General features: G+C 41.2%; 1 protein-coding gene across 1 annotated transcript; it reads left to right on the top strand.

Moving 5' to 3' along the window:
• The first annotated feature begins 8,743 nt into the window (after positions 1-8,743).
• On the top strand, positions 8,744-9,304 carry LOC140758232 (uncharacterized). Its single transcript, XM_073094330.1, has one exon. The coding sequence runs from the start codon at positions 8,744-8,746 to the stop codon at positions 9,302-9,304; it is 561 nt and encodes a 186-aa protein (XP_072950431.1).
• The last annotated feature ends 1,377 nt before the right edge of the window (positions 9,305-10,681 follow it).

A 10,681-nucleotide genomic window follows, 5' to 3' on the forward strand; every position in this document is an offset into this window, starting at 1 on the left:
GCAGAAACCATTGGATCGGATTACTCTAAAGCGGAGTCAAGCTCACGACCAGACATCTCCTCTCAAACCATCCTCTTCCGCCGCTGGTCGGTCATCGCATCTCGACAGTTCTGATGATAGCTCTGTCGATGAGTCATCTCCCACTAAGGGGGAGTTACCACAGTACTCGGACCGGTTCGATCAACTTAGTACTCAAGTGCAGGATCTCCATTCAGCGGTGAATGATTTACGTACTAAGCAAGTCCGTCAGGGAACTGTACTTGATTCCGTGTTGACGATTCTTCATCGTCAGTTTCCTCCGAGTTCCTAGTCTTTGGCATTTGTGCCAAAAAGGAGGAGAGTGTCTCAGTGTTTAGGTGTCTAGGTGTGTAAGGGGAGTATGGGCATAGGGGAGTTTAGTGGAGTTTACTTGATGGTTGAACTTTGCTTTGTCTTAGTGTCGTTGGCATTTGAACTTAACTTGAAGTAATTGTGATAACGTGTGTTTAATCTTTGTCTGTTTAAATTTTTGCTCTTGTGATAACTTGTGTTTTGATTTTTTTTTATTTTCAAGTTATTTTCACTTGATCTTAGATTGGTATATGTTTCCTTGCAGGGATTGATGTGCAAAATATTCTAAACTTGTTGATTGCTCAGTTTGAAGTCATTGTAATATCTTGTAACCTAGGTGTTTTGTCACAAATTGCCAAAGGGGGAGATTGTTAGGTTTTTTATTTATTGGCAATTTTGTACAAAATATTCTAAGTGTATTTTTTTCATGTATATGAGCTTTACACAAGTCTAGAATATCACTGGTGTGAAGAATTGCAAGATCATTGGAGAAAAGCCGTCGCGTTTTCACCGCGTTCACAAACGCGTTCGAATGCGAAATCTGCGTTCACACAGACAGAGAGCCGCGTTCACAAACGCGTTCGAACGCGGGTACTACGTTCACACAGACAGAGAGCCGCGTTCACAAACGCGTTCGAACGCGGGCACTGCGTTCACACAAACAGAGAGCCGCGTTCACAAACGTGTTCGAACGCGGGTACTGCGTTCACACAGACCGAGAGCAGCGTTCACAAACGCGTTCGAACGCAACCTGAAGAATTCAAGCTGTCGCGTTCGAACGCACTTGGGCCCGTTCAAACGCACCTGAGATTAAGTCAGGCCGTTCGAATGCACTCGCGCCGCGTTCGAACGCACCTATGAAGTTTGCAATTTATTGGATTTTCGTTAGTACGAATATGACTTGGATTTGACTCTTTCTTGGAGATCATATATAAGGATAGTGTTGCCCTAATCTAGGACAGTTGAAGAAGATTATTCAAGGAGACTTTTTGGAGGCTACATCGGTTCTTCGACAAACAAGACCCTTCGCATCTACAAATTTTAATCTTTCGTTTTAAGGGCTATCTAGACGAAAGATTAATCTCGAGGGCTACTGAGATTGGACTTCAATCACAAGAAGCAGTGAATCGTGAGTTCTAGCGATCAAGACTGAGAGGAACAAAGTCGTTTGGATCGACGGGTTGTTTTGTGAGTCAGTCTTGTAACTGCTACTATCATAGTGATTGGTTTTGATCCGAGTTTGGATCCGTGGTTTTTTCCCGTTTGGGTTTTCCACGTTAAAATCTTGGTGTTCATCTCTACTTTCGTTTTTAATATTTCTTCCGACTTTTACTTAAGCGAACGAGAAATATCATTGCCTAGAGGTTAGATGCATACGTGTGTCTAGGGGTTTTTCAGGAATGAGGAGAGGTTTAGGCTAGTGGGTTAATGGGTTTTGGTTTTGGGTTGGTTGGGATTAAGTTAGGAAAGTAGATAAGATAGGTATTTATCCTAAAATTAGGGGAACTAATTTTCAAAAATTATGGAAACTAATCCTTAAAATTATGGAAACTAATTCCTAAAGTTATGAAAACTAATTCCTAAAATTTTGGAAACTAATCCCTAAAATTTTGGAAACTAATCCCCAAAATTATGGAAATTAATTCCAAAATTATAGAAACTAGTTTCCTAAAATTAAGAAAAGGTAAATAAGAAAAAGAAGAAAAAAAAATCTTCTAAAATTAATTTCGAAATTTTCGAAATTCAAAATTAAAGATAAAGATAAACAAATAAACTGAATTTCGGAATTTTCTTTTCTCTATCTTTTTCTTTTTCAAAGAGCTCTTTCTTTTTTTTTCTCTTTTTTTTTTAGAGAGCTCATTCTTTTTCTTTTTCTTTTTCCTCTCTCTTTTTTTTTCAGAGAGCTTTTTATTTTTTAATCTAAAACAGGGAAAGAATGTATTGAATAAAGCTTACTTGTGATTATCTCCTTGTGTGGAGATTTGGTCATGGTAATGGCTTATTATTTTCCTCCTTGATGGTGGTCTTCTCGTGTAACTTGGATCCGGATCCTAATATTATCGGGCAACCGATCTCATAGCGATCTGGTATTCGTGGAGCGATTGATCTGACGAAGAAAAGATGAGGCGCTGCGTAGAATCCATGCGGTGGAGCGTCCATAAACTAGGAAACGATTTGCTCTGATACCAAAGCTGATATAGAACAACGTCTTGATTGTAGAGTTGAGAAGAAAAAGTATGGAGAAATAATCAAACCCGTGGAATTCACCAATCGGGGTGTTGGAATCCACTGACGTTGGAATCCACCAACAAACACTCAATAGGCAAAAGCTCTCAAAATATTCATTAACCCATAAAAGATGATTACAAGCCTTTATATAGACCAAATAGCCCTAGAAAGTAAAAGACAAGAGGAAAATAGCCCCAAAAGGTGACTAGAAGACAAAAGATGAAAAATAGCCCTAGAGAGTGACTAGTCACAACCCTCGTGAAGCTAAAGAGTCACGGGTGCAGCCCTTTTGTGCTTACAAGAATAAACGTGACGAAAAGTGGTGTCCCCACCAAGATGGCTAACCAAGAAACTCTTTGTAAGTTTCCTATGTTTCCTAACATTTGCAATAAGCTCTTACTAATCAGTTTTTTATTTATTGTATAAGGGATTGTCTAAGTAATTCGAGCCTCCAATTTAGCGTGATATTTGTTCTCATATTTTGTATTTATGTAATTATGTTTTATGTATAAGAGTTGTTCAACTTATTATTATTCTTTTTTGGCCCCATAGTTATGCATATGGATTGTTGGTTCTCATATATGGAGGCATAGGTTTGCTGGAATTTGGCATATAATCTTGGTAGTTCATGTTTGTTATTGATTTGTATCTAGTAATTATTTTTGAGTCAATTTACGAATTGTAACATGCCCTTTGTTCTTTATTTAAAATTTATTTCGTGCATATCTTCGAGTTATATGTTGCACACCATTTTTGAAACGTTATTTTGTTGTTTCCAACTCACTTGTGGTGTTACTTCTTGTGTTAAATTGTGTTATATGGTCACTATTTTTATTTGCTCTTATTTGTTGTATTTTTCTAATATTTACCTGTGAATGGTTTTGGTGGGGTTTATCTATTTCCTGGTTACCCTTATTGCTGGTCTTTGCAGTATCCGAGGGAGTATTAGTCTTGTGAAATTGAGTACTTGATGGTTCTAGTTTAATTGGTCATTGCAATTTGGCTGAATGTTATCTTCTTGATGTTAATCTACTCCAAAATTTATGTTAACACTCCAGGGTTTGTTTAGTGCTTTTGTCTCCTCAGTATTTGAGGGATAATTAGTCTCGCGAAGTTGTGTACTTTAGGTTTCTAATTTTAGTCATTGCAGTTTGGTTTAATTTTTTCTTGTTTTTACTTAAGGCGAATCTATTAAAAATCATATTCTACCAGATTTTTTTTCTACTGGATAAGATGTTGAATTGTCGGGATTGACATAATTTGTTCGGTGGAGGTGGGGTGAGTTCACTTTTAAAGCTGATTCTGATTTGCTAGCTTATCTATTTCCCGTTTGACATGCAGTCTATTGTCTTTGTTACTCCTGATGTAGCAAATTGGAAAGGGCTATGTGTTGATTGACATGGCTTAGTTTTCATTTTTAAAATTCCTTTATTTGGTGTTTTAATGGGGTCCATTGTTCTGGAGACAGACTTAGTTTGTTTTAGTTTGTATTTTGAATGTTTTTCTAATATGGCAAACTTCTATATAGCAGATTCTATAGTTAAAAGTTGTCAGTCGTTGTTTAACAGATGGAAAGAACTCTTCTTTGATAGGTCTATGACTAGGCTGAAAAGTACTTATACTTACTTAAATTAATTATAAGAGCATTATTAAATATTAAAGATCAGGGTGAAGTTTCAAGCAAACAACTTCTTTAATTTGAAATACTGAATACTTGCGAAGTCGATCTTCAAATATCAAAATTGATAGGTTATTTTCTTTTATTTAAGAATTTAATAAATTTCATGCTTGACAAGCCTATCTCTATTCTCTACCAATAGCGTATTGGTATTCTAGGTAATCTGCATGATAGTATGTGTGTTTCTATTTTTGTGTATATAATACTAGTAGGTAATATCTGTGTTCTGAACTCGTTTACATTGAGTTGTGTTTTCAGCTTCAGTCTCAAGAGAGTTGTCATATGAGGTTACTGCTAGGAGTCTAGTTCTTAGTTTACCCAAATAAAATTTATTCATTATACTTATCTACACTGACTTTTAATGTAGAGCGAGGGTGCTTATATATTCTTCTCAACAGTTTAGAATTGATTTAAGATGATTATCTATTATGATTTTTGATTTGTGATTTCTTCATATTTTCTCCCTGAAAATAACTTTTTCTTTCCAAAGTTTTACTCTTGAGAGGTTTACAAGGCTATTAGGTAGTTGAAATCATGTGGATGTTTTGGTTCCAAAGTTGATATATGTTTAATAATACCGATCCTTTTTTCCCCACTTTTACGCCTCTTTTAATGACCAAGTGGTCTTGGAGTGCAATCTGAAAAATGGAAGTTCAAACGATCTAGTTTTAATTTTTTCGTTCACTCAAGTCATTATTTAATTGAAATTTTCTTCTATAAGGATTAGATAGTGCCATTGTGCTGTGATATATTATTTCAGATGGAATATCCAAATACATGTTGATTACTTTGAGAGTTTAGCTTTTCTATTTTTTTCCTTTCCGCTGCTTTCTATTTTGTCATAAATTTTGTCAGTGAAGTTTATAAGCAGGATCGATAAATTATTATTTTGCTTGTTCATGATGGGAAAACGATTTGTCATTTAGTAGACGTATGGACTGTATCCTGTCATTGTATTCTTTTTTTCTTCCGGTGAAAGTTACTTTTATCTCATATTATAATTTAGGATATTGGATTTTGTGAAAATTACTCTGCAACCCTTTCTTTTCTCTCATTTTCTTTCTTTTTTTCTCCCTATTCGGATGAATGTGCGAAGTGTCCTAAGTGGTACTTCTTTTAGATGTTACAAGCTAGCATTAATTCTCTAAAGACCTTTATTTTGATGGTGAAACTTTTCTTGCACCGTATATTTCTCACAGAAAAGAAACTTTTCTTCCACTGTTTGGATGGTTTGAAAAGAATGAAACTAGAATTTGAGTTGCTAATCTAGATTCTTCTGAACATCCTACTATTTTATCCTTTCATATTTTCACGAAATTTTTTTCTTTCTTGAAGATTTTACCTACTTACCATTTTGTTTCTTCTTGGCATTTGCTTCTAATTTTTGGTTTGCCAGATCAGCTATGAAGTTATGTAAAAATTATTCTATGGTCGCCCAGATACAGCGATTTGAAATTTTGGTGGGAAAACTGGCCAGAAATATATCAGCGAATTTTTAGAACTACCTTTTTTGTGAGACCTCTAGTTTGCCATATGACATGGTTATTGGGCTATTTTGCTTTGTCAACAATTGTCATTGGCTTATTTATCTTCATCTTTAGTTGTTAGCAATATTTATCTTCATCTTCAGTTGTAAGCCTATTTGCTTTGCCTTCGACATTGTGTTGTATGTCAGTTTTCAGATTTTTGGTGGTTTGTTTTTTTGCAGTTTAACATTGCCGATGCCGATCCCAAGCCCGGAGGTGGAAAGTGGAGGGAGCTGTAGCTTATTATTCTTTTGTTACATGAACTATGTTTACATCTTATGTAGGCATAATTTGCACTGGCATGTTATACTAGCTAAAAAACTTATTAGTATGACGAGAAACTAAGAAATAAACCTAGCATCTATCTAGTCATTGAAAGGTTATTATCAAGCTAGGATCTAATTGACCTTAGACCACTATTTGGTCAATATCTTGAGATTTAACCGTCCAAATCTTGTAATCTTGGATTCGTTAGAAACCTCTCTCCAAAAGCAACAATATATCCAGAATTTAGGAGAATCTGTTAGTTAGATTGTTTACAGATCCCTTCATAAGTTACAACCGACGGAGCAGCACATCCCTGAGTTCGGTACAATACGCATCTCATCTCCTCCAACGCGACTGTCAAACGTGGCGATGGGACGTCAAGTTTGTGAGCTCAAAGATGAAGGATGGAGGCTCCCCCAGCGCCGACGGGAGGGGAGGACATACACCAAAGATGGGCGTCATCCTCGAAGGTATCGGAGCTGGAGCAGCCGGACACAGGCAAGGAAGAACAATAAGGTCCTGCTAGGACTTGGGCCTCTATAGCGGCTGGCAGGAAGAGAGCAACAACCCACTCAGGAAGCATCCCGGCGAAGATTCTAGCAAAGCTGAGAAGCCAGTTGGTGGACAGTGTTGTGATCGAACCGGAAATCCTTGAGAAATGTCACGCACGATGGAAACTCTCACTGTTTGGAAGATTCCTAGGGAAAGGCATACTGCTCTTCCGACTGAATGCTTTGCTGGCCAGGCTCTGAGTTGCAATAGGTGGGTTCTTAGTCTCGAACATGGCCGAGGGATACTATGTATTTAGGTTCGAGAAGGAGGAAGACCTAAGCCATGTCCTGACCAACGGGCTGTGGACGATCCAAGGACAGCTTCTCAACCTGATACCCTGGCGCAACAATTTTTGGCCATCTCTAGAAGCATTCACTACAGCGCCTGTATGGATCCAGCTCTATAACCTACCACAATAATATTGGGAGCTCAAAGCCCTTATCCCTGTTGCAACATTCTTTGGCAGACCATTGAGAGTGGATGAGACCACCTTTGATCACACCATAAGTAGATTTACTCAGGTGTGCATAGAGGTGGACCTCAGTGAGTCATTGAAAACGACAATCTGGCTTGGGCCAAAGGAAGAGCAAGTGGACTAAACAGTTATGTATGAAAGTATCCCAAAATTCTGTTTCATGTGTGGCAAGATAGGGCACAAGGTGGAAGAATGTGGGTTTACTCCTCAAGCTAGTGACGAAGGGGAGCCTGGAGCCAAGGAAGGAGAAGGAGTGAGAGCTCCCAAAGTGCCGAGGCCTAGACCATCCCAGGAGGAGGAAACCTCATACTATGGACCATGGTGCATAGTTCAAAGAAAGCCAAGGAGGCAGGCAACCCTGAGAGCTCAAGGAGCTAGCTGGCTCAACCGAACCAACACAGATACTAGGAGAGGCTAGGGACTAACCATACCTGAGGAGGCGGGGCCACTAACAAGCTGAACCGAAACTTATATCAGAGGGGTCAAAAAGCAAAGGACAAAAAGAAGATCTTTGACCAAAACGGGAAAGATCACCACCAAGACACATCAAATAGGAGGCCAGAGGGAAGAAGCTTCACGAAGCAAGCCAACCTACGTCGAGCGCATTCTCCCCCTGCAAAAAGAGAGCATGAGGAGAACCACAAAAAGGTTGCAGAGAAGAATTCTAGAAAGGGGGCGGATACGTAGGCTACATCGATACAACCGCCAATCAGTCCTAGGGATAAGGTGCTAAGAGAGCTGGACGAAGGGCCCACGTACATGGGACAATCCAACGGTGGGATGTCGAATGATGATCGGATGGAGGAATGTGTGGGCGATACATTGTAGGAATAATTAATATGCCAAGAGAAAGGGCAGCAGGAGGACACCAACAAAAATCCACCAAAAGGGCGCCACGAGCACAAGCAACATGCTGTGATACAAGGGATAACTGTGTTGCTGGGTATCAGTAACCACCGAGCTAACCGCTCTACTTACGTTAAAATAGCAAGAAGCCAAGAAGCCCTAGAAGGGACCACTGGAGCCTATCTTGTGCATGTTATGCAAAATGGGATAGCCACCACTTGCTATGCACCTACCACAGCTAAGGAGAAGAGCCCGCCGAACAAGCACGAGGAAACGACGGAGAAGGTCAAACAAAGACTACTCCTGGCGAAGCGGGATGCAACGAAGGAGACCATGGAAGTGGAAGAGGAACTGATGCAGCTGGCTTTGGTGGAGTACAATGAAATTGTTGCGCTAGAATATGAAGCCATGGATCTGAAATGTCCAAGCAAAGAACCCACTAGAGGAAGTAAGGAAATGCCTGCCTCCAAAAGAGGACGGACCCACTAAATGGTCGTTTTACCCCCACCCTACTGGTTTTTAATGTTTAAAGCCATAGTGTGGAATTGTAGGGATGCTCGCAAGCAAGAGGCACTAGATCGATGTAGAGTTATGATAAAAGAATTCTAGTTGGATATGCTAGCCCTGCTTGAGACACATGCAAGTTGGGACGAAGCAGATCAAGTGACAAAGACTCTCGGACGCTACTGGGCTTGGTTTGCTATCCCGACTCAGAGCAGGTCAAGAGGGATCCTTGTTCTCTAGAAGAAGGAGCTCGGATAGGTGGAAGTGGCAGCAACCTCTAGATATGCTGCTCACCTCACCATCACCTTATTGTCAAGGCCAACTTGGATCCGGTCAATGGTTTACGCTAGCAACCACCTTGAAGCTCAGAAAGAGCTATGGGAGGAGCTAACATCTATGGCTACGATTAACAGCCCGTGGGTCTTGACAGAAGATTTCAATGCCTTTCTATCTCCACAAGAGAAGAGATGTAGTGGAGGGGTCGAACTCGGGCCAAAGTGTAAGGCCTTTGCGAGGTTTGTGGATGACTCAGGACTGTGCAACTTGGGGTATGAAGGGATTCCTTACATTTGGTGCAACAACCAAGCAGGAGATCGCTGCATTCGGCTTCGCCTTGATCGAGCAGTTGGGAACACCGAGTGGCTGAGAGCCAACTCGACGTGCAAAGTTCAGCACCTGGACCAAGCTGCCTCGGCTCACACGTCGCTCCTCCTTAACGTTCCGCTGTCCGACGCTAAGGTGAGAAGGCCATTTACATTTGAACTTTACTGGATGGAGTATGAGGAGTGCCAAAAAATCGTCGAGGACACTTGGACGAGTTTGGCTAGGGGCAACCCAATGCATGCTTTCATGCACCACATTAGCGACCTTCGTCGAAACCTACGGAAGTGGAGCTGAGAGGTATTAGGTTGTGTGGAGCAAAGGCTAAAAGCCACCGACATGCAACTTGCAGACCTAGAAGAGCTTGACGCCAATGGGCAGCTGATCGAGGAGGGACTCCAGTAGTTAAGAAGCTACTACAACTGACAAGCCGCACTCAACCGTCAGCTTAACATTAAGTGGTTGCAGCGCTCTCGCCACAAGTGGGGGTGACCGAAGGAGATCGCAATTCAAAATTCTTCCACATCTCCGCTACTTTCATAAACAACACAACCAGATTCTCGGAATAATGGGTGACGACGAGAGATGGATTCAAGACCCTGTTGAAGTTAGTCATGCTTTCACATCTTTTTACCAAGGGCTATGGGGCCCTTTGGAAGATCACAGCCACATTAGACAAGAGTGACCCACACTTTCGAGCATCTCGGTAGAAGAAGCAAAAAAGCTGGTAAGGCTAGTGACGCCGGAGGAAATCAAGGAGGCTTTGTGGAGACTTCCGAGAGGCAAGGCGCCGGGCCCGGATGGGATGCAGGTGAAAGTCTACATCAAGTATTGGGACACCATAGGGGATAGCCTAAGTCAGGCCATTGGTCATTTTTTCACCTCCTCAACTATGCCACGATCGTGGGGAGAAAACCTTCATAACATTAATACCCAAGAAAGATCACTCCACCGTGGTGGCTGACTACAGACCTATTGCCTTGTGCAATGTCGTATACAAGATCATTGCCAAGGTCCTAATCAGCCGACTCAAGCCTATTCTACCCAAGCTCATATGACCAGAACAAGCGGCTTTCGTGGCCGGAAGAAGCATTAGTGACAACACTTTAGTGGCGCAAGAGGTTGCTCATTCTATGATGACTGACAAAGGTAGATAGGCTACCATGATGATAAAGATGGACATGGAGAAGGCATATGACCAGGTCAGTTGGCCGGTGGTAATAGGCTCCAGCAAATGGGCTTTCCGCTGTAGTGGTGTGATTAGGTGCTTGCTTGCATTTCTTCCCCTCGCTTTGCCTTGCTCATTAACGGGAGCCCAAAAACTGGATAGTACCACACAGTGGACTTCGGCAAGGGGACCCACTATCCCCCTACCTCTTCATATTGGTTACTTAAATATTGATGGGGATTCTTAACGAGAAGGTGGACAGAGGGCGACTGCAGGGATATAGGGTGGGCGATGTTCAGCTGTCACACCTACTGTACGCAGACGACCTTCTCATAATGACTGAGGCCTCAATCGAGAACGCCTAGTGCATTTTGGACAGCCTAAGCCACTATGGGAAGATCACTAATCAAAGAGTTAATTTTGGCAAGTCGGAGCTATACCTGCCAGCTCGGATCAACGTGGATGCTAGTAAGCAATTAAGCGAGAGGCTCGGGTTGAAGGTGGCA

Source organism: Typha angustifolia, chromosome 3 (genome assembly GCF_048772165.1).
Source record: "Typha angustifolia cultivar Huaian chromosome 3, ASM4877216v1, whole genome shotgun sequence".
NCBI lineage: Eukaryota > Viridiplantae > Streptophyta > Magnoliopsida > Poales > Typhaceae > Typha > Typha angustifolia.

What these genes read in the sequence shown, in the direction of transcription:
- LOC140758232 (XM_073094330.1), top strand. Translation starts at nt 8,744, where the DNA reads ATGGTTTACGCTAGCAACCACCTTGAAGCTCAGAAAGAGCTATGGGAG.